Raw genomic sequence first — 25,144 nt, 5'->3', positions numbered from 1 at the left:
GGGGTATTTAGTCCTCCGGCTGTGTCGAGGTGTCTAGGCCATGTTAGGTACATCCCACGGCTACTTCTAGTTGCGGTGTCAGTATTAGGATTGCGGTCAGTACGGGTACCACCTACTCCAGAGATAGTCACATGCGGCTCCAGGGTCACCGGATCATAACAGCACTCATTCCTTTCCGAGCTCTGCCATGCGCCCAAACAGTGGTTCCCCCCCACATATGGGGTATCAGCGTACTCAGGACAAATTAGACAACAACTTTTGGAGTCCAATTTATCCTGTTACCCTTGTGAAAATACAAAACTGGGGGCTAAAAAAATCATTTCTCTGAAAAAAAAAGAATTTTTATTTTCACGGCTCTGCGTTATAAACTGTAGTGAAACACTTGGGGGTTCAAAGCTCTCAAAACACATCAAGATAAGTTCCTTAGGGGGTCTACTTTCCAAAATTGTGTCACTTGTGGGGGGTTTTAATGTTTAGGCACATCAGGGGCTCTCCAAACGCGACATGGTGTCCCATCTCAATTCCAGTTAATTTTGCATTGAAAAGTCAAATGGCGCTCCTTCGCATCCGAGCTCTGTCATGTGCCCAAAAAGTGGTTTACCCCCACATATGGGGTATCGGTGTACTCAGGACAAATTGTACAACATCTTTTGGGGTACATTTTCTCCTGTTACCCTTGGTAAAATAAAACAAATTGGAGCGGATGTAAATTTTGTGTGAAAAAAAGTTAAATGTTCATTTTTATTTAAACACTCCAAAAATTCCTGTGAAACACCTGAAGGGTTAATAAACTTCTTGAATGTGGTTTTGAGCACCTTGAGGGGTGCAGTTTTTAGAATGGTGTCACACTTGGGTATTTTCTATCATATAGACCCCTCAAAATGACTTCAAATGAGATGTAGTCCCTAAACAAAATGGTGTTGTAAAAATGAGAAATTGCTGGTCAACTTTTAAGCCTTAACTCCCTAACAAAAAAAAAAATTTTGGTTCCAAAATTGTGCTGATGTAAAGTAGGAACATGTGGGAAATGTTACTTATTAAGTATTTTGCATGACATATCTCTGTGATTTAAGGGCATAAAAATTCAGTTGGAAAATTGTGAAATTTTCAACATTTTTGCCAAATTTCCGTTTTTTTTCACAAATAAACACAAGTTATATCGAATAAATTTTACCACTAACATGAAGTACAATATCTCATGAGAAAACAATGTCAGAATCGCCAAGATCCGTTGAAGCGTTCCAGAGTTATAACCTCATAAAGGGACAGTGGTCAGAATTGTAAAAATTGGCCCGGTCATTAACGTGCAAACCACCCTCGGGGCTTAAGGGGTTAAACATGAAAAACGTGAATTATTATAATTGGAGACCGTGCAGTCTCAAACATACAAGACACACGGCATGCTACAAGCAGGGAAGCTAGGGGGTACTTACATGCTCATCAGGAGATTCAGGCAGGATCTCTTCAGCTGATGGCGCACAAAGGCTTGTCACGGTCTGGCACGGGCGAGGGATTTCCTGGTCCCGAGTGAACGCCAGCAGGTCATAGTACCACAACTTGGGCACATAGGTTCCCGCCCCAGACTTCATGGACTTTTCGACCTTGTTGACTTCTTTTTTGTACACTGTGCGGAGAGCCTGGATCTTCTTCCGCACAATGTTTTCATCCACCGTCTCAGTGGGATGATGCTGCTTGTAGAGGGCCTCCAGTTTCTCGTATGCAGCTTTCCTCTTGTAGCGGTTGCTGTAATCCGCAGACTTGATCTTCCACAAGCAGGGCAGGGAGCGGTACATGTCGATGAGTGCCCGAACAAACTCCTGGCCATTGGCAGACATCTGAAAGAAAGAAATAGTAAGGTTACAGCAAGCAAGAAAGTGAACGCTCAAAATGGCTGCCAGCCAGCGCAAAAGCATATTTGTTTACCATTTCATAAAGCGAAAGCTCAAAATGGCTGCCAGCCAGCGCAAAAGTGTATTTGTTTACCTTTGCATAAAGCAAACGCTCTAAACGGCTCGTGAAGGGAAGAGTCATGTTAAACAATGTAAAAGGCTTATGAAGTTGTGTGGAATGCCAGAAGGGGGGAGTTTACAGTTTACAGCCCCTGGAGTGGCAGATTGTCTTGAAAAAAAAAAAAAAAAAAAAAAGGTATCCTAGAAGATAATGGATTGTTGTCTACTGCTAGGGCATGACAAAAAGTCTCTGAAAGTCTATATAGAGAAAATTGGGTAGAAGACAAAAGGAATAAAAAGAACAGAGTTTTGAGTTGTGTATTACAAAAATATATCCTGTGAGGGGCCACCACCGTATAATGGTGGCCCAGAGCCATGTGCTTAATCTGATGGCAGCCATTTTGAGGATGGGCCGTGTGCTTTTTCCTATTGTTAGCAGCCATTTTGTGGATGGGCCGTGTGCTTTTTCCTATTGTTAGCAGCCATTTTGTGGATAGAAAAAGTGTTAATTCTAATGGTGGCTATTTTCTGGATGGCAAATGTAAATTTGGCGGTGGCCATTTTGTTGGTGAACATCTTAAGGCTACACACCACATCATCAAATCCTTGTTACCCAGTAATGACCACTAACGGACAATACTACAGCGCAAAAGTGTATTTGTTTACAAACTTGCAAGCTCAAACAGATCTCTGCAGAGATGTAGTATACATCACTCTACAATACACTTTCCATAAAGCGAAAGCTCAAAATGGCTGCCAGCCAGCGTAAAAACGTATTTGTTTACCATTCCATAAAGCGAAAGCTCAAAATGGTTGCCAGCCAGCCCAAAAGCATATTTTTGTACCTTTCCATAAAGCGAACGCTCAAAATGACTGCCAGCCAGCGCAAAAGCGTATTTGTTAACAAACTTGCAAGCGCAAACAGATCTCTGCAGAGATGTAGTATACATCACTCTACAATACACAAATTTGCATTGCTGCATGGCAGATGAAACAAACAGCACAAAGATATTACTTACCGTTGATAAGCTGAAAGAGATAGAGAACGAAGACGATGCAGAGTTCTGGATTTCCAAACAGGATGCTCACGTGAGGCTCGTAGGTGGCGGAGGACGCACAAGTGATTGCAAAGGAGTAGAGTCGCAGTTTATATTTCGGAACGCAGCTACAGGTGATCCCGCTGTGGCCAATCAGCGTTCACAGGGAGACGCCCAGCTACCATTGTTCCTGCTGCAAGTTCCCTCCCAGGCCGTCGCGGCTGAGGGCGTCTCCTTTTGTAATGTAACACGCCTACCTGACTAGAAGGAGACGCTGCGACGCCCCCTATGCTCATTGCTGGCATCGTTGCTTTTGATGTCAAACATGACGATACAAAACGACCTGACGACAAAATAAAGTTCTGGACTTCTAGCTCCGACCAGCGATGGCACAGCGGGATCCAGATTGATGCTGCGTGTCAAACACAACGAGATCTCTATCCAGGACGCTGCAACGTCACGGATCGTTGTCGTTCTCGTTGCAAAGTTGCTGAGTGTGAAGGTACCTTAAGGCTTTATTCTATTTATTTTGTTAGGCAGTATAATGAAAAAGCAGTTTTTTTGCAGCATTTTTTATTTATTTATTTTTCTTATGGTGTTCACTAAAGAGGTTAAGTACAGGTTGGTCCAGAGGCAGCAATACCAAATATGTATACTTTTTTTGTTGTTTACCGTAATAGTCACATGCGGCTCCAGGGTCACCGGATCATAACAGTACAACTGGCCTGCAATGAGTTAAATGCATCTCAGAAGAAGGGAAGAAAAGTGCTGAGCCATTTTTTTTTCTGTATTCTGTTTTGTCTTTCCTTCCCTCTTTTCCTCTGGGTGACTGAAGAGCTGTGTGCTAGCATGGATGTTCAGGGATTAGCTTCTCGTGTAGACCAACTGGCTGCTAGGGTACAGGGTATTTCCGATTATATTGTTCAGACTCCGGTTTTAGAGCCTAGGATTCCTACTCCTGATTTATTTTTTGGGGACAGGTCTAAATTTAAGTTTTAAAAATAACTGTAAACTGTTTTTTGCTCTAAAACCTCGTTCTTCTGGTGATCCCATTCAGCAGGTTAAAATTGTCATTTCCCTGCTGCGTGGCGATCCTCAGGATTGGGCATTTTCCCTGGAATCTGGGAATCCTGCCTTGCTTAATGTAGAAGCCTTTTTTCAGGCTCTAGGGTTATTGTATGATGAACCAAATTCTGTGGATCATGCTGAGAAGACCTTGTTGACCCTGTTTCAGGGTCAAGAAGCGGCAGAATTGTATTGTCAGAAATTTAGAAAATGGTCTGTGCTGACTAAGTGGAATGAGGATGCTTTGGCGGCAATTTTCAGAAAGGGTCTTTCTGAATCTGTTAAAGATGTTATGGTGGGGTTTCCCACGCCTCTTGGTCTGAGTGATTCTATGTTTCTGGCCATTCAGATTGATCGGCGCCTGCGTGAGCGCAGAGCTGTGCGCGCTGTGGCGTTGTCCTCAGAGCAGACACCTGAGCCTATGCAGTGCGATAGGATTCTGTCTGGAGCAGAACAACGGGGATTCAGACGTCAGAATGGGTTGTGTTTTTACTGTGGTGATGCTTCTCTTGTCATTTCGGTCTGCCCTAAGCGTACTAAGAGGATCGCTAGTTCAGTTGCCATTGGTACCGTACAACCTAAATTTCTGTTATCTGTGACATTGATCTGCTCATTGTCGTCATTTTCTGTCATGGCATTTGTAGATTCTGGCGCCGCTTTGAACTTAATGGACTTTGAATTTGCTAGACGATTTCCCCTTGCAGTCTTTGGAGAACCCTATTCCTTTAAGGGGCATTGATGCTACACCTTTGGCTAAAAATAAACCCCAGTTTTGGACACAGGTGACCATGTGCATGGCGCCAGCCCATCGGGAGGATTGTCGCTTTCTGGTGTTGCATAATTTGCATGATGCTATTGTGCTGGGTTTTCCATGGTTGCAGGTACATAATCCGGTGTTGGATTGGAAATCTATGTCTGTGACTAGTTGAGGTTGTCAGGGAGTTCATGGCGACGTTCCTTTGATGTCAATCTCCTCTTCCCCCTCTTCTGATATTCCAGAGTTCTTGTCTGATTTTCAGGATGTGTTCGATGAGCCCAAGTCCAGTTCCCTTCCACCGCATAGGGACTGTGATAGTGCTATTGACTTGATTCCAGGTTGTAAGTTTCCTAAGGGACGACTTTTCAACCTGTCTGTGCCTGAACATACCGCCATGCGGAGTTATATTAAGGAGTCTTTGGAGAAAGGGCATATTCGGCCATCTTCTTCACCATTGGGAGCGGGATTTTTTTTTGTTGCCAACAAGGATGGCTTCTTGAGACCCTGTATTGATTATCGCCTCTTGAATAAGATTACGGTCAGATTTCAATATCCTTTGCCTTTGCTTTCCGATTTGTTTGCTAGGATTAAGGGGGCTAGTTGGTTTACTAAGATTGACCTTCGAGGGGCATATAATCTTGTTCGTATTAAGCAGGGTGACGAATGGAAAACTGCGTTTAATACGCCCGAGGGCCATTTTGAATAGCTTGTGATGCCTTTCGGGCTCTCTAATGCTCCATCTGTTTTTCAGTCCTTCATGCATGATATCTTCCGGAATTATCTTGATAATCTAAACCTTTCTGCCATCTCCCCTGATTTGCGACGGGTTCTTCAGGAATTTCAGGCTGACAAACCTGACTGCTGTCCAGTGGGGAAACTGTTCGTTCCTGATAAATGGACTAGTAGAGTGATTTCGGAGGTTCATTGTTCTGTGTTGGCTGGTCATCCTGGTATTTTTGGTACCAGAGATTTGGTTGGTAGGTCTTTTTGGTGGCCTTCTTTGTCGCGGGATGTGCATTCTTTTGTGCAGTCCTGCGGGACTTGTGTGCGGGCTAAGCCTTGTTGTTCCCGCGCTAGTGGGTTGCTTTTGCCTTTGCTGGTCCCTGAGAGGCCTTGGACGCATATTTCTATGGATTTTATTTCAGACCTTCCGGTTTCCCAGAGGATGTCGGTTATCTGGGTGGTTTGTGACCGGTTTTCTAAGATGGTTCATTTGGTGCCTTTGCCTAAGTTGCCTTCCTCTTCTGATTTGGTTCCATTGTTTTTTCAGCATGTGGTTCGTTTGCATGGTATTCTGGAGAATATTGTGTCCGACAGAGGTTCCCAGTTTGTTTCTAGGTTTTGGCGAGCCTTTTGTGCTGGGCTGGGCATTGATTTGTCTTTTTCTTCCGCATTTCATCCTCAGACAGATGGCCAAACCGAGCGAACTAATCAGACTTTGGAAACTTATTTGAGATGCTTCGTGTCTGCTGATCAGGATGATTGGGTGGCTTTCTTGCCATTGGCCGAGTTTGCCCTTAATAATCGGGCTAGTTCGGCTACCTTGGTTTCGCCCTTCTTTTGTAATTTTGGTTTTCATCCTCGTTTTTCTTCAGGGCAGGTTGAGCCTTCTGATTGTCCTGGTGTGGATTCTGTGGTTGACAGGTTGCAGCAAATTTGGGCTCATGTGGTGGACAATTTGGTGTTGTCTCAGGAGGAGGCGCAACGTTTTGCTAATCGTCAGGTGTGTTGGTTCCCGGCTTCGGGACTTGGTCTGGTTGTCTTCCCGTCATGTTCCTATGAAGGTTTCTTCCCCTAAGTTTAAGCCTCGGTTTATTGGTCCTTATAGGATTTCTGAGATTATCAATCCGGTTTCTTTTCGTTTGGCCCTTCCGGCATCTTTTGCCATCCATAATGTTTTCCATAGATCTTTATTGCAGAAATGTGACGCCCGTTCTTCCCTCTGTTGATCCTCCGGCTCCTGTGTTGGTTGATGGGGAGTTGGAGTATGTGGTTGAGAAGATTTTGGATTCTCGTTTTTCGAGACGGAAGCTTCAGTACCTTGTCAAATGGAAGGGTTACGGCCAGGAGGATAATTCTTGGGTTTTTGCCTCTGATGTCCATGCTGCTGATTTGGTCCGTGCCTTTCATCTGGCTCGTCCTGATCGGCCTGGGGGCTCTGGTGAGGGTTCGGTGACCCCTCTTCAAGGGGGGGTACTGTTGTGAATTCTGCTCTTGGGCTCCCTCCGGTGGTTGTTAGTGGTAGTGCAGTGGTCTCTGGATTGTAAGCTAGGGCAGGTGTTTCTGCTTATTGCAGCTCTATTAGGTATTTAGGTGTGTAGGATCCATCAATCCCTGCCAGTTGTCCATTGTATCTTGGAGGGATTGCATCTCTGTCTGGCTCCACTTGCCCTGCTGTCATTTCAGCTAAGATAAGTGTCTGGTTTTTGTTCTCTGTAGCACGCATGCAGTGTGCTTTTATGTGCAGTGCAATCTATTGTGTTTTTGTCCAGCTTAGACTTTGTTTGGATTTTTCTGTCATGCTGGATTCTTTGGAGATGCAGATATACATCCTATGTCTTTAGTTAGATGTAGTAGATAGTATATTCTGCTGTGGATTTTTCTAGAGTTCAAATACTGACCGCTTAGTACTCTGTCCTATCCTTTTCTATTTTAGCTAGAAGTGCCTCTTTTGCTAAACTCTGTCTTTTCTGCCTGTGTACGTATTTCCTCTTAAACTCACAGTCAATATTTGTGGGGGGCTGCCTATCCTTTGGGGCTCTGCTCTGAGGCAAGATAGGATTTCCCATTTCCATCTTTAGGGGTATTTAGTCCTCCGGCTGTGTCGAGGTGTCTAGGCCATGTTAGGTACATCCCACGGCTACTTCTAGTTGCGGTGTCAGTATCAGGATTGCGGTCAGTACGGGTACCACCTACTCCAGAGATAGTCACATGCGGCTCCAGGGTCACCGGATCATAACAGCGCTCCTTCCTTTCCGAGCTCTGCCATGCGCCCAAACAGTGGTTCCCCCCCACATATGGGGTATCAGCGTACTCAGGACAAATTGTACAACATCTTTTGGGGTACATTTTCTCCTGTTACCCTTGGTAAAATAAAACAAATTGGAGCTGATGTAAATTTTGTGTGAAAAAAAGTTAAATGTTCATTTTTATTTAAACACTCCAAAAATTCCTGTGAAACACCTGAAGGGTTAATAAACTTCTTGAATGTGGTTTTGAGCACCTTGAGGGGTGCAGTTTTTAGAATGGTGTCACACTTGGGTATTTTCTATCATATAGACCCCTCAAAATGACTTCAAATGAGATGTGGTCCCTAAACAAAATGGTGTTGTAAAAATGAGAAATTGCTGGTCAACTTTTAACCCTTATAACTCCCTAACAAAAAAAAAAATTTTGGTTCCAAAATTGTGCTGATGTAAAGTAGACATGTGGGAAATGTTACTTATTAAGTATTTTGCATGACATATCTCTGATTTAAGGGCATAAAAATTCAGTTGGAAAATTGTGAAATTTTCAACATTTTTGCCAAATTTCCGTTTTTTTTCACAAATAAACACAAGTTATATCGAATAAATTTTACCACTAACATGAAGTACAATATCTCACGAGAAAACAATGTCAGAATCGCCAAGATCCGTTGAAGCGTTCCAGAGTTATAACCTCATAAAGGGACAGTGGTCAGAATTGTAAAAATTGGCCCGGTCATTAACGTGCAAACCACCCTCGGGGCTTAAGGGGTTAAACATGAAAAACATGAATTATTATAATTGGAGACCGTGCAGTCTCAAACATACAAGACACACGGCATGCTACAAGCAGGGAAGCTAGGGGGTACTTACATGCTCATAAGGAGACTCGGGCAGGATCTCGTCAGCTGATGGCGCACAAAGGCTTGTCACGGTCTGGCACGGGCGAGGGATTTCCTGGTCCCGAGTGAACGCCAGCAGGTCATAGTACCACAACTTGGGCACATAGACGTCGGTTCCCGCCCCAGACTTCATGGACTTTTCGACCTTGTTGACTTCTTTTTTGTACACTGTGCGGAGAGCCTGGATCTTCTTCCGCACAATGTTTTCATCCACCGTCTCAGTGGGATGATGCTGCTTGTAGAGGGCCTCCAGTTTCTCGTATGCAGCTTTCCTCTTGTAGAAGTTGCTGTAATCCGCAGACTTGATCTTCCACAAGCAGGGCAGGGAGCGGTACATGTCGATGAGTGCCCGAACAAACTCCTGGCCATTGGCAGACATCTGAAAGAAAGAAATAGTAAGGTTACAGCAAGCAAGAAAGTGAACGCTCAAAATGGCTGCCAGCCAGCGCAAAAGCATATTTGTTTACCATTTCATAAAGCGAAAGCTCAAAATGGCTGCCAGCCAGCGCAAAAGTGTATTTGTTTACCTTTGCATAAAGCAAACGCTCTAAACGGCTCGTGAAGGGAAGAGTCATGTTAAACAATGTAAAAGGCTTATGAAGTTGTGTGGAATGCCAGAAGGGGGGAGTTTACAGTTTACAGCCCCTGGAGTGGCAGATTGTCTTGAAAAAAAAAAAAAAAAAAAAAGGTATCCTAGAAGATAATGGATTGTTGTCTACTGCTAGGGCATGACAAAAAGTCTCTGAAAGTCTATATAGAGAAAATTGGGTAGAAGACAAAAGGAATAAAAAGAAAAGAGTTTTGAGTTGTGTATTACAAAAATATATCCTGTGAGGGGCCACCACCGTATAATGGTGGCCCAGAGCCATGTGCTTAATCTGATGGCAGCCATTTTGAGGATGGGCCGTGTGCTTTTTCCTATTGTTAGCAGCCATTTTGTGGATGGGCCGTGTGCTTTTTCCTATTGTTAGCAGCCATTTTGTGGATAGAAAAAGTGTTAATTCTAATGGTGGCTATTTTCTGGATGGCAAATGTAAATTTGGCGGTGGCCATTTTGTTGGTGAACATCTTAAGGCTACACACCACATCATCAAATCCTTGTTACCCAGTAATGACCACTAACGGACAATACTACAGCGCAAAAGTGTATTTGTTTACAAACTTGCAAGCTCAAACAGATCTCTGCAGAGATGTAGTATACATCACTCTACAATACACTTTCCATAAAGCGAAAGCTCAAAATGGCTGCCAGCCAGCGTAAAAACGTATTTGTTTACCTTTCCATATAGTGAAAGCTCAAAATGGCTGCCAGCCAGCGCAAAAGCGTATTTGTTTACCTTTCCATAAAGCGAAAGCTCAAAATGGTTGCCAGCCAGCCCAAAAGCGTATTTTTGTACCTTTCCATAAAGCGAACGCTCAAAATGACTGCCAGTCAGCGCAAAAGCGTATTTGTTAACAAACTTGCAAGCTCAAACAGATCTCTGCAGAGATGTAGTATACATCACTCTACAATACACATAAATTTGCATTGCTGCATGGCAGATGAAACAAACAGCACAAAGATATTACTTACCGTTGATAAGCTGAAAGAGATAGAGAACGAAGACGATGCAGAGTTCTGGATTTCCAAACAGGATGCTCACGTGAGGCTCGTAGGTGGTGGAGGACGCACAAGTGATTGCAAAGGAGTAGAGTCGCAGTTTATATTTCGGAACGCAGCTACAGGTGATCCCGCTGTGGCCAATCAGCGTTCACAGGGAGACGCCCAGCTACCATTGTTCCTGCTGCAAGTTCCCTCCCAGGCCGTCGCGCCTGAGGGCGTCTCCTTTTGTAATGTAACACGCCTACCTGACTAGAAGGAGACGCTGCGACGCCCCCTATGCTCATTGCTGGCGTCGTTGCTTTTGATGTCAAACATGACGATACACGCCGACCTGACGACGAAATTAAGTTCTGGACTTCTAGCTCCGACCAGCGATGGCACAGCGGGATCCAGATTGATGCTGCGTTTCAAACACAACGAGATCACTATCCAGGACGCTGCAACGTCACGGATCGTTGTCGTTCTCGTTGCAAAGTTGCTGAGTGTGAAGGTACCTTAAGGCTTTATTCTATTTATTTTGTTAGGCAGTATAATGAAAAAGCACAGTTTTTTGCAGCATTTTTTATTTATTTATTTTTCTTATGGTGTTCACTAAAGAGGTTAAGTACAGGTTGGTCCAGAGGCAGCAATACCAAACATGTGTACTTTTTTTTGTTGTTTACCGTATATACTCGAGTATAAGCCAAGATTTTCAGCCCAAATTTTTGGGCTGAAAGTGCCCCTCTCGGCTTATACTCGAGTCATGATCGGCGGTGGGGTCGGCGGGTGAGGAGGAGAGAGGTCCGTCATATACTCACCTGCTTCCGGGGCTCCTGGCGCTCCCCCTGCCTGTCCCACTGTCTTCGGTGCCGCAGCTCGTCCCCTGTTCAGCGGTCACGTGGGACCGCTCATTAAAGTTATGAATATGGACTCCACTCCCATAGGGGTGGAGCCGCATATTCATTCTTCTAATCAGCTGTAACGGTGACCGCTGACAGAGGAAGAGGCTGCGGCACCCGGAGACCAGCTGTCCGGAATAAGGAGCCAGGGACGCCAGGAGCAGGTAAGTATCTCATAGTTACCTGTCCACGTTCCACCCGCCGGGCGCCGCTCCGTCTTCCCGTCCTCTTGCAGTGACTGTGCAGGTCAGAGGGCGCGATGATGTACTAGTGTGCTCGCCGCCCTCTGCCTGAACAGTCAGTGCGGAGAGACGCTGAGACGGGACGCTGAGGAGCTGCAAGCAAGAGAGGTGAGTATGTCATTTTTTTTTTTATTGCAGCAGCATTCTATATGGCACAGCTTTATGTGGAGTGTTATGATCCTAGTGGTTGAGGATCACAAAATACTCCAGCTAAGTAACAAAACATAGGACAAGCTCTAGGGAGGTGGTAAACTGGACTGACCGCAAATCTGAACCTATCCAACACACTAGAGGTAGCCGGTGAACGTGACTAAAATCCTAGACGTCTCGAGCCAGCCTGAGGAACTAACTACCCCTAGAGAGAAAGAAAGAAAGACCTCACTTGCCTCCAGAGAAATAATCCCCAAAGATATAGAAGCCCCCAACAAATAATAACGGTGAGGTAAGAGGAAGGCACATACACAGGGGTGAAAGCAGATTCAGCAAATGAGGCCCACTAATACTAGATAGCAGAAAATAGAAAAGGGTTCTGTGCGGTCAGTAAAAAACCCTTACAAAATATCCACACTGAGATTTCAAGAACCCCCGCACCAACTAACGGTGTGGGGGGAGAAACTCAGTCCCCTAGAGCAACCAGCAAGCGAGGAAATCACATTTTAGCAAGCTGGACAAGAAACATGATGAATGCTGATAATCAAAAAATAAACAAACAAAAACTTAGCTTGTCTTGGAGAGACTGGGAGAAAGGTAGTCACAAGGAATCTGAAGAGCACTGAATACATTGAGAGCAGGCAAGGAACTGAGTATCCAGGTGAGCTAAATAGGAAACCAACCAAGGATAACGAACCAGCTGATGCTGCCAACCTGCAGAAAGACAACACTACACAGTACCGCTTGTGACCACTAGAGGGAGCCCAAAAATAGAGTTCACAAGAGTACCCCCCCTTGAGGAGGGGTCACCGAACCCTCATCAAGACCCCCAGGGAGATCAGGATGAGCCGCGTGGAAGGCACGAACCAAATCGGCCGCATGAACATCAGAGGCGACAACCCAGGAATTATCCTCCTGACCATAGCCCTTCCACTTAACCAAATACTGAAGCCTCCGTCTTGAGATACGAGAATCCAAAATCTTCTCCACCACGTACTCCAATTCGCCCTCGACCAGCACCGGAGCAGGAGGCTCAACAGAAGGAACCACAGGTACCACATACCTCCGCAACAAAGACCTATGGAACACATTATGAATGGCAAACGATGCTGGGAGATCTAAACGAAAAGACACCGGGTTAAGGATTTCCAAGACCTTATAAGGACCGATGAAGCGAGGCTTGAATTTAGGAGAGGAGACCTTCATAGGAACATACCGAGAAGACAGCCACACCAAATCCCCAACACGAAGTCGGGGACCCACACCGCGGCGGCGGTTGGCAAAGCGCTGAGCCTTCTCCTGTGACAACCTCAAATTGTCTACCACATGGTTCCAAATCTGCTGCAACCTATCCACCACAGAATCCACCCCAGGACAGTCAGAAGACTCAACCTGACCCGAGGAAAAATGAGGATGGAAACCAGAATTGCAGAAAAAAGGCGAAACCAAAGTAGCAGAACTAGCCCGATTATTAAGGGCAAACTCGGCCAATGGCAAAAAAGTCACCCAATCATCCTGATCAGCAGAAACAAAACATCTCAAATAAGTTTCCAACGTCTGACTAGTTCGCTCGGTTTGGCCATTAGTCTGAGGATGGAAGGCTGACGAAAAAGACAAATCAATGCCCATCTTAGCACAAAAAGTCCGCCAAAACCTGGACACAAACTGGGATCCTCTATCAGACACAATATTTTCAGGAATGCCGTGCAAGCGAACCACATTCTGAAAAAATAGAGGAACCAAATCGGAGGAAGAAGGCAACTTAGGCAAGGGCACCAAATGGACCATCTTGGAAAAACGATCACACACCACCCAGATGACAGACATTTTCGGAGATACTGGAAGATCCGAAATAAAATCCATGGAAATGTGCGTCCAAGGCCTTTTCGGAATAGGCAAAGGCAAAAGCAAACCGCTGGCACAAGAACAGCAAGGCTTAGCCCGAGCACAAATCCCACAAGACTGCACAAAGGAACGCACATCCCGCGACAAGGAAGGCCACCAGAAGGACCTAGCCACCAAATCTCTGGTACCAAAAATCCCAGGATGACCCGCCAACACCGAAGAATGAACCTCGGAAATAACTCTGCTGGTCCATCTATCCGGGACAAACAGTCTCTCTGGTGGACAACGATCAGGTCTATCCGCCTGAAATTTCTGCAGCACTCGTCGCAAATCTGGGGAAATGGCAGACAAAATCACTCCCTCTCTGAGAATACCAGCCGGCTCAGAAACTCCCGGAGAGTCAGGCACAAAACTCCTAGAAAGTGCATCAGCTTTCACGTTCTTCGAACCAGGCAGGTATGAGACCACGAAGTTGAAACGGGAGAAAAACAACGACCAACGAGCCTGTCTAGGATTCAGGCGCTTGGCAGATTCAAGGTAAATCAGATTTTTGTGATCAGTCAAGACCACCACACGATGTTTAGCTCCTTCGAGCCAATGTCGCCACTCCTCAAATGCCCACTTCATAGCCAACAACTCCCGATTACCAACATCATAATTCCGCTCGGCAGGCGAAAACTTTCTTGAAAAGAAAGCACATGGCTTCATCACAGAGCCATCAGAGCTTCTCTGCGACAAAACAGCCCCTGCTCCAATCTCAGAAGCATCAACCTCGACCTGGAAGGGGAGAGACACATCTGGCTGACATAAGACTGGAGCTGAAGAAAACCGGTCCTTCAGCTCCCGAAAGGCCTCCACGGCCGCAGGAGACCAATTAGTCACATCAGAACCCTTCTTGGTCAAATCCGTCAAAGGTTTAACCACGCTAGAAAAATTAGCGATGAAACGACGGTAAAAATTAGCAAAACCCAAGAACTTCTGAAGACTCTTAACAGACGTGGGCTGAGTCCAGTCATGAATAGCCTGGACCTTGACTGGGTCCATCTCCACAGTAGAAGGAGAAAAAATAAAACCCAAAAAGGAGACCTTCTGTACTCCGAAGAGGCATTTTGAGCCCTTCACAAATAAAGCATTAGCACGTAGGACCTGAAACACCATCCTGACCTGCTTCACATGGGACTCCCAATCATCAGAAAAGACCAAAATGTCATCCAGATAAACAATCATAAATTTATCCAGATATTCTCGGAAGAGGTCATGCATGAAGGACTGAAACACAGAAGGAGCATTAGAGAGTCCAAAAGGCATCACCAAGTACTCAAAATGGCCTTCAGGCGTATTAAATGCTGTTTTCCATTCATCTCCCTGCTTAATGCGCACAAGGTTATACGCACCACGGAGATCTATCTTGGTGAACCAACTGGCACCCTTAATCCGAGCAAACAAATCAGACAATAGTGGTAAAGGATACTGAAATTTGACTGATTTTATTCAGAAGACGATAATCTATACAAGGTCTCAAAGAACCGTCCTTCTTGGCCACAAAAAAAAATCCTGCACCAAGAGGGGAAGAGGATGGACGAATATGTCCCTTCTCCAAAGACTCCTTTATATAACTCCGCATCGCGGCATGCTCTGGTATAGACAGATTAAAAAGTCGTCCCTTAGGGAATTTACTACCAGGAATTAAATTTATAGCACAGTCACAATCCCTATGAGGGGGCAGGGCACTGGACCTGGGCTCATCAAATACATCCTGGTAGTCAGACAAAAACTCAGGGACCTCAGAAGGAGTGGAAGAAGCAATAGACACCAACGGAGCATCGCCATGAATTCCCTGACAACCCCAACTTGACACAGACATAGCTTTCCAATCTAAAACTGGATTATGAGCCTGCAGCCATGGCAGACCCAAAACGACAACATCATGCAAATTATGCAGAACAAGAAAGCGAATCACCTCCTGATGTACGGGAGTCATGCACATGGTCATTTGCGTCCAATACTGAGGCTTATTCTCAGCCAATGGCGTAGCATCAATTCCCCTCAGAGGAATAGGAAATTCCAAAGGCTCCAGGACAAAACCACAGCGCCTGGCAAACGACAAATCCATCAGATTCAGGGCAGCACCCGAATCCACAAAAGCCATAACCGGGTAGGACTACAAAGAACAAATCAAAGTAACAGACAAAATAAATTTAGGCTGCATAGTACCAATGGTGACAGGTTTAGTGATTTTTTTTAAGCGTTTAGAGCATGCTGAGATAACATGAGCAGAATCACCACAGTAAAAGCACAACCAATTTTGACGTCTATGACTTTGTCGCTCAATTCTGGTCAGAGTTCGGTCACATTGCATAGACTCAGGTCTCTGTTCAGAAAATACCGCCAAAGGATGAGCAGATTTGCGCTCCCGCAAACGCCGATCAACCTGAATGGCTAAAGCCATAGAATCACTCAGACTTGTAGGGGTGGGAAACCCCACCATAACATTCTTAACGGCCTCAGAAAGACCTTCTCTGAAATTTGCAGCCAGGGCACACTCATTCCATTGAGTAAGCACCGACCATTTCCGAAATTTTTGACAATACACCTCTGCTTCATCCTGACCTTGAGAGATAGACAGCAACGCTTTTTCTGCCTGATTCTCAAGATTAGGCTCCTCATAAAGCAGTCCAAGAGCCAGAAAAAATGCATCTACATTAAGCAATGCAGGATCTCCTGGCGCCAGAGAGAAAGCCCAATCTTGAGGGTGCCACGCAATAAGGAGATAACAATTTTAACTTGCTGAGCGGAATCACCAGAGGAACGAGGTCTCAGAGATAGAAATAACTTACAATTATTCTTAAAATTTAGAAACCTAGATCTATCTCCAGAAAACAACTCAGGGATGGGTATCTTTGGTTCTGACATAGGGCTATGAATAACAAAATCCTGAATACTTTGCACCCGTGCAGCAAGATGATCCACACTAGAAGCCAGAGTCTGAACATTCATGTCTGCAGCTGAGCTCAAAACCACCCAGAGTTCAAGGGGATGAAAGAAGCTAAACAGACTGCAGCAAAGGAAAAGCGGGAGGAAAAAAAAAAATGTACTCAGGTCTTTTTATCCCACTTCTGCGATGCATTAAACACTTTTTGGCCTGCTCTACTGTTATGATCCTAGTGGTTGAGGATCACAAAATACTCCAGCTAAGTAACAAAACATAGGACAAGCTCTAGGGAGGTGGTAAACTGGACTGACCGCAAATCTGAACCTATCCAATACACTAGAGGTAGCCGGTGAACGTGACTAAAATCCTAGACGTCTCGAGCCAGCCTGAGGAACTAACTACCCCTAGAGAGAAAGAAAGAAAGACCTCACTTGCCTCCAGAGAAATAATCCCCAAAGATATAGAAGCCCCCAACAAATAATAACGGTGAGGTAAGAGGAAGGCACATACACAGGGGTGAAAGCAGATTCAGCAAATGAGGCCCACTAATACTAGATAGCAGAAAATAGAAAAGGGTTCTGTGCGGTCAGTAAAAAACCCTTACAAAATATCCACACTGAGATTTCAAGAACCCCCACACCAACTAACGGTGTGGGGGGAGAAACTCAGTCCCCTAGAGCAACCAGCAAGCGAGGAAATCACATTTTAGCAAGCTGGACAAGAAACATGATGAATGCTGATAATCAAAAAATAAACAAACAAAAACTTAGCTTGTCTTGGAGAGACTGGGAGCAAGGTAGTCACAAGGAATCTGAAGAGCACTGAATAAATTGAGAGCAGGCAAGGAACTGAGTATCCAGGTGAGCTAAATAGGAAACCAACCAAGGATAACGAACCAGCTGATGCTGCCAACCTGCAGAAAGACAACACTACACAGTACCGCTTGTGACCACTAGAGGGAGCCCAAAAATAGAGTTCACAACAGTGGAGCATCTATGGGGCCATACTGAACAGTGCAGAGCATTTTATATGGCACAGCTTTCTATGGAGCATCTATGGGGCCATACTGAACAGTGCAGAGCATTATATATGGCACAGCTTTATGGTATACGGAGCATCTATGGGGCCATACTGAAGGGTGCAGAGCATTTTATATGGCACAGCTTTCTATGGAGCATCTATGGGGCCATACTGAACGGTGCAGAGCATTATATATGGCACCGCTTTACGGAGCATCTATGGGGCCATACTGAAAGGTGCAGAGCATTTTATATGGCACAGCTTTCTATGGAGCATCTATGGGGCCATACTGAACAGTGCAGAGCATTTTATATGGCACAGCTTTCTATGGAGCATCTATGGGGCCATACTGAACAGTGCAGAGCATTTTATATGGCATAGCTTTCTATGGAGCATCTATGGGGCCATACTGAAGGGTGCAGAGCATTATATATGGCACAGCTTTACGGTATATGGAGCATCTATGGGACCATAATGAACGATGCAGAGCATTATATATGGCACAGCTTTATATGGAGCATCTATGAGACCATAATGAACGGTGCGGAGCATTATATATGGCACAGCTTTATGTGGAGCATTTATGGGGCCATACTGAACGGTGCAGAGCATTATATATGGCACAGCTTTATGTGGAGCATCTATGGGGCCATAATGAACGGTGCAGAGCATTATATATGGCACAGCTTTATGTGGAGCATCTATGGGGCCATAATGAACGGTGCAGAGCATTATATATGGCACAGCTTTATATGGAGCATCTATGGGGCAATAATGAACGGTGCAGAGCATTATATGTGGCACAGATTTATATGGAGCATCTATGGGGCCATAATGAACGGTATGGAGTATCTATTTTTATTTTTGAAATTCACCGGTAGCTGCTGCATTTTCCACCCTAGGCTTATACTCGAGTCAATAAGTTTTCCCAGTTTTTTGTGGAAAAATTAGGGGGGGTCGGCTTATACTCGGGTCGGCTTATACTCGAGTATATACGGTACTTAAGTTTTTACATAAATATACCTATTTATTGTTGTAAGTTTTTTTTTCTTCCCTCTTTTACTTGGTCCCTCTATGGAACTTTAACTTTTATTATTCTGATCGCTGGTATAATGCATTGCAATGCATCATACCTGTCAGTATTACACTGACAGAAGTCCCTTAGACCAGAGGTGTCAAGCTGCATTCCTCGAGGGCCGCAAACAGGTCATGTTTTCAGGATTTCCTTGTATTGCACAGGTGATAATTTAATCACCTGCACAGAATGATTCCAGCACCTTGTGGAATGCTAAGGAAATCTTGAAAACACTCATGGTTTGAGGCCCTCGAGGAATGCAGTTTGACACCCCTGCCTTAGACCATGCTCCTGGCATGGTCTAACAGGCTTGCTGTAGGTCTCTAACCCGGGGGTCATCATGACAATAAAGCCCTCGAGATTACATCATGGGGCACCCACAGTCATAGCACGGGCACAGCTTCTGTGCCGCGCACAACTGCCAAGACGTACCCATACATTAAAGGTCACGGAATCCTATCCGACCATGACGTATGGGTACGTCAAAGGTCGTGAAGGTGTTAAATAGAGATGAGCGAATATGTTAGAAAAACGATCCCAAATCCGAATTTGCTATATTCGTGACAAATTTATGTTTGACAATCGTTTCCGAACATACTCGCTCATCTCTACTCCCATTGACTCCAATGGCGTTCCACTATGTTCTGCGAAGGTTGCAAATATGGTGATTGTAATGCGAACCAAACAACAGGTCAAGTTTTCAGGAAATCCTCAGTATTGCCCAAGTGATAATTTCATTGTCTGCTCAAGCATTAATTCCATCACCTATGCAATACTAGGGAAAACCTGAAAACATGACCTGTTGAGAAACACTGCTTAGAGTTGAGAAACACTGGAGTTGTGAAAGACTGTCTTAGAAGCCCATCATATTTATCCTCAAGTGATTTCCTAACTTGTCAACACATTCTACGTACGTCGACATATGGAATTGTAGTTTACAGATCTGGGCCGGTAAGCGTCAGTATCTTCTGATTCCAGGATGTAGGAGGATTCTCCAGGTTGTAAGCTCTATAAAGCCAATGCCCAAAGTAATTTGAAAATTATCGGGTGGAGGAACATGAAGGGTTCAAACGGCAGATTGGTGATCACATGGTTGTGATATGTCTGGACTACACCACCAATAAAGCAGTGAAAGCTGATGACTAAGAAGAATCTGGGATTTCTTTGCATTTAGTGGTTACTACTCACCTGGATGGTTATCTGTAGGAATCGCCTCTTTACACCACTCCTCACATATGTCTCTGTAGTATTAATATGGGTCAGATCTTCACCCTGAAACAAATATTGCAAAAGTCTCAGACAGATGGAGAAGTCACATCTATGATCAGCTCTAATCCTGCCATCTCCACTGTTCTCAATACACAAGTATAAAAAATATAATACGGGTGGATAAAACAAGACTGAGCACAAGACCTTCACAGACATCTACACATCATAGGGGAGATCTCATGACACCTTCTCTCCATCTACCTGATGATCCTGAGGAACATTGGGATCTTCTTGTTCATAGTCCTGTGGAAGAAGAGGATGGGGATATCTCTCTGGTGTTGTCCTCTTACTGGAGAGAACTGAAGGAAACACATACAGGGACTGAATTCATTCTTTACATACAGATAATTATAGGCCGTGTGTATTTTGTCCTGTCTAGTACCTGGTGAAGTGAGGGGCTGGGGAACCTCTATCATGACGTCCTTGTACAAATCTTGGTGTCTTTCTAAATACTCCCACTCCTCCATGGTAAAATAGACGGTGACATCCTGACACCTTATAAGAACCTGACATATAATGATACCGTCATCTCCCCAATCCCTTCATAGCGTTACTGTATAATGTCCCAGCATTCCCAGCAGTGTCACCTCTCCAGTCAGTAGCTCAATCATCTTGTAGGTGAGTTCTAGGACCTTCTGGTCATTGATGTCCTCATGTATCAGGGGGTGAGGATGAGGCCCCGTGATTGGGCTCAGGAGTCTTCCCCATCCCTCAGGCACAGGGTCCTGACAGTGCTCACTAGAGGTCTTCTTCACTAATGTGTAATCCTGGTTATGGAGAGACACATTAATAAATCTCACTACAGACATTTCCCAGAGTCCTCACCTCTCCAGTTCTGTCCATCTATTATTATCATAGATAACAACGATGTAATGTGACATCATCAGAATCTCTCACCTCTCCAGTAAGTCGGAAGAGGATCTCTAGGTTAAGTTGGGACAGCTCATAGAATCTCATGGCTTTCAGTATCACCTCTATGCTGATGACACACAGATCTACATCTCTGGACCAGATATCACCTCCCTACTAACCAGAATCCCTCAATGTCTGTCCACTATTTCATCCTTTTTCTCTGCTAGATTTCTGAAACTTAACATGGACAAAACAGAATTCATCATCTTTCCCCCATCTCACGCGACCCCCCCAACGAACCTATCCATTACAGTAAATGGCTGCCCACTCTCCCCAGTCCCACAAGCTCGCTGCCTCGGGGTAATCCTTGATGCTGATCTCTCCTTCAAACCACATATCCAAGCCCTTTCCACTTCCTGCTGACTTCAACTCAAAAATATTTCACGAATCCGTTCATTCCTCAACCAAGAATCTGCAAAAACCCTAGTCCATGCCCTCATCATCTCTCGCCTTGACTACTGCAACCTCCTGCTCTGTGGCCTCCCCTCGAACACTCTCGCACCCCTCCAATCTATTCTAAACTCTGCTGCCCGACTAATCCACCTGTCCCCCCGCTATTCTCCGGCCTCTCCCCTCTGTCAATCCCTTCACTGGCTCCCCATTGCCCAGAGACTCCAGTACAAAACCCTAACCATGACGTACAAAGCCATCCACAACCTGTCTCTTCCATACATCTGTGACCTCGTCTCCCGGTACTTACCTACACGCAACCTCCGATCCTCACAAGATCTCCTTCTCTACTCCCCTCTTCCCACAATCGTATATAAGATTTCTCTCGCGTATCACCCCTACTCTGGAACCCTCTACCACAACACATCAGACTCTCGCCTACCATCAAAATCTTCAAAAAGAATCTGAAGACTCACCTCTTCCGACAAGCCTACAACCTGCAGTAACCACCGATCAACCAAACCGCTGCATGACCAGCTCTACCCTCACCTACTGTATTCTCACCCATCCCTTGTAGATTGTGAGCCTTCGCGGGCAGGGTCCTCTCTCCTCCTGTACCAGTCGTGACCTGTATCGTTTAACATTATTGTACTTGTTTTTATTATGTATACCCCTCCTCACATGTAAAGCGCCATGGAATAAATGGCGCTATAACAATAAATAATAATAATAATAATAATAATAATAATAATAGCCTCTCCACCATTTTGTTCTTGCCCATATCCATCCTTGAAGGGTAAAACAGAAAAATTATCTAAATATATAAGATCTCCACTGAAAAGATCCGGTATTGTAGGAACCTGAATGTAAAGAAGATGAGACTGCTGTATCATCATAAAGAATCGCGTGTAATAATACAATTACTGAAGGTAATAAGAGGAAACATAAGATGAGATATAATTTGTAGGTGTCGTATTCTCTTATCTCATACACACTAGAACATAAGTTGAATTGCCGACCAAGTCATCTCCTCCACGCTCTCAATCACTGACTATGATGGCCATTGCTTCAGAAACTAATTGGTCATAGGTATCACAAGTTTGTTGGGACTAACACGCTAATACAGAGACTGTTGGAAGACTCAAGCAGTGGTGACACAGGAGTATTGTGGAATCATTAATGTGTTATCTTTACTACATTATAGTTTTTTTTCATGACATCTATTAATAAAACCTATATACGTTAGTCCACACATCAATGTAGAAAGTAACAATCTTTATTAGGTAAAAGAAGTCTCTCGGTCCATAAGATGAACATAGCAGTTTAAACCCATAGCCCACCGCTAAAGGAAGGCAGGACTGGCGCCATTCCAGGAAGAGGACACTTATTGGTCTGTGTATGTCTCTACTTCCCAACACTGTAAAGGTACCGTCACACTGAGCAACTTTTGAACGAGAACGACAGCGATCCGTGACGTTGCAGCGTCCTGGATAGCGATCTCGTTGTGTTTGACACGCAGCAGCGATCAGGATCCTGCTGTGACATCGCTGGTCGGAGCTAGAAGGCCAGAACTTTATTTTGTCGCTGGATCACCCGCTGTCATCGCTGGATTGGCATTTGTGACACTGATCCAGCGATGTGTTCGCTTGTAACCAGGGTAAACATCGGGTTACTAAGCGCAGGGCCGCGCTTAGTAACCCGATGTTTACCCTGGTTACCATTGTAAATGTAAAAAAAAAAACACTACATACTTACATTCCGGTGTCTGTCACGTCCCTCGCCGTCAGCTTCCCGCACTGACTGTGAGCGCCGGCCGTAAAGTAAAAGCAGAGCACAGTGGTGACGTCACCGCTGTGCTGTGCTTTACGGCCGGCACTGACACAGTCAGTGCGGGAAGCTGACGGCGAGGGACGTGACAGACACCGGAATGTAAGTATGTAGTGTTTTTTTTTTTACATTTACAATGGTAACCAGGGTAAACATCGGGTTACTAAGCGCGGCCCTGCGCTTAGTAACCCAATGTTTACCCTGGTTACCCGGGGACTTCGGCATCGTTGGTCACTGGAGAGCCGTCTGTGTGACAGCTCTCCAGCGACCACACAACGACTTACCAACGATCACGGCCAGGTAGTATCGCTGGTCGTGATCGTTGGTAAATCGTTTAGTGTAACGGTACCCTTACTGCTATTGCTGTATATACAGCTAACAAAGAAATCCCCTAAAATATCAATATCTATTAATCCATTTAAGAACAAACCCAAGGGGGTGTGTCCTGGCCATAATGGAGGAAGGCTGCTAGTCCCTGAGCTCCTGCTTCCCCGGCCGAATAAAGCCCTGCAACAGCCCAGAAACTGACTTTACCGGAGTCTATGCCTGCTAAACGGAGGCCTGCACGCCCCAACACCCCTTCTGGACCCCCTGTGGAGTTCTCTGCAAGTATTTCTCGCTTTTTAAGAAGCTCTGGGAAGGGGCCTTGGAGCTGCACTGATCCTAAGACGGCTGATCCCTCCCCCAAGCCCTGCAGCACTACACATGAGGCAAAAAACAAACAGAGAGAGAAGGAGACACTGCAGGCCTGCACTGAGGTTTCCAGAGCGTCTGTCACCAGACTGTTTACTCAGGAGAGGCCCCTGGAGGCCCCCCTGCAGGGGGTCTCAGATGAAGGTACCGCAGGGGAGAGGGAGGATGGTGGGGGCTCGGATCATGAGACTGTACAAACAGAGGGAGAAGCGGTGAGGTCCTGGACACAGAGAGCTGATCTCTACCCCTCCCAAACTGAGTGGCCTGTGCTGCAGGAGACTCAGCTGCCTCCTAGCCTGTCACCTCGGCCACTTACACCTGCAGAGGGGGTGCTTCAACAACTCTCTATTCAGAAACCGGGCTGTGGAGCAGGTTATCTCCCCCCTCTACTAAATCACCCCACAGAAGCCACAGGGGGTGAGCGACGAGTGGAGCCGACCATCGGTGGAGGCACCAGTGGTTCCCCTATTTTACCAAATATGCGGCCACAAGATAGCCCTGACCCAGACATGTGGGAAGCTTTTAAGGCCCGTATTAGCAACGTTCCAACTAAAGAGGAACTTGAGGGCTTTATCTCCAGGGTGGAGAACTCCTTTAAAGCTGAAACAATGGCCCTGAGAGGGGACGTCTCAGCTCTAGCGGGCAGAGTCACACTTACTGACACTACTGTGGAAAATCTCTCCAGCAAGATCCTAGCCCTTGAGGATAAACGGTCAGCCCAGACGTCCACCTTTGAGAGCTTTCTAGACCATATGGAGGACTTGGAGAATCGGGAGAGAAGGCAAAATCTGAGAGTGAGGGGTCTACCGGAATCAGTCCAAGCCAGTGACCTAACTGCGACTCTTCAAGCTTTGTTCAATTCCGTTAGGAACACTGCCCCAGAGTTGGGTATTGAATTTGACAGAGCTCATAGGTCGCTGGGTCCTCCCCCTGAGGATGGAGGTCTGCCTAGAGACGTGATTTGTCATTTTCATAGGTACCAAGTGAAGGAAGAAATCCTCAACTGTTCCAGAAAGACCCAGGAGATCCGTTTCCAAGATTGCCAATTACAGTTCCTCTCGGATCTGTCACGGACAACCCTCCAAAAGAGGAGAGCTCTGCGACCTCTACTTAACCTCCTTCGCCAGAGCCAGATCCCCTATTCTTGGGGATATCCGTTCCGCCTTCAGGTTCGGCGGGGAACCCAGATGGTGTCCTTATCTCACCCCAGGGAGCATCATTCATTTCTCTCCCTTCTGAACCCCGAGGATCCGGGCCTACAATTCCCTGACTGGCCTTATCCCATTGGTCAGGATATGGGCCCTATGCCACAGCGCCGAAAGAGGGCGCGTCGCAACCGTGGAAGAGGCCGCACTAGATCTCGTGGTAGAGGACAGAACTGTAATGATGTATCTGAAGACGGCTGATATGCAAGCGTCCAGTATTTTTGGTTCAGTCGGTTGCAGACCCTTAGGTTTTTGGTCTAGCTTTAGGCAGTAATGGCCGTGTTGATGATATATGCTTTGCTCTTTTCCCTTGGTCATTTTCCCTTCCCTCTCCACTATTCCATTCTCTTCCTTCCCCCTTCCTCTCCTTTGATTACCCCTCCCCCCCTTTTTTCTTCTCCCTTTCCCTCCCCCTCTGGTAGTTCGG

General features: G+C 45.5%; 1 protein-coding gene across 4 annotated transcripts in view; it reads right to left on the bottom strand.

The window, feature by feature from the left end:
• LOC143766243 (uncharacterized) overlaps window positions 1-25,144 on the bottom strand; it is an 80,479-nt gene that overhangs the window by 13,454 nt on the left and 41,881 nt on the right. The window contains exons 2-5 of one of the 4 annotated variants that reach the window (XM_077253765.1): window positions 19,892-19,989; window positions 19,610-19,693; window positions 8,648-9,055; window positions 1,434-1,835 (exon numbers count right to left, since the gene is read on the bottom strand). In XM_077253765.1, the coding sequence (XP_077109880.1) occupies window positions 1,434-1,835; window positions 8,648-9,055 (810 nt within the window). In that variant the 5' untranslated portion in view covers window positions 19,610-19,693; window positions 19,892-19,989. The other 3 variants (XM_077253766.1, XM_077253764.1, XM_077253763.1) reach the window with 3 other exon arrangements.

Source organism: Ranitomeya variabilis, chromosome 4 (assembly GCF_051348905.1).
Source record: "Ranitomeya variabilis isolate aRanVar5 chromosome 4, aRanVar5.hap1, whole genome shotgun sequence".
NCBI classification, from domain to species: domain Eukaryota; kingdom Metazoa; phylum Chordata; class Amphibia; order Anura; family Dendrobatidae; genus Ranitomeya; species Ranitomeya variabilis.
The sequence above is the reverse complement of the archived record's forward strand: the minus strand, read 5'-3'. Positions and strand labels throughout refer to the sequence as shown.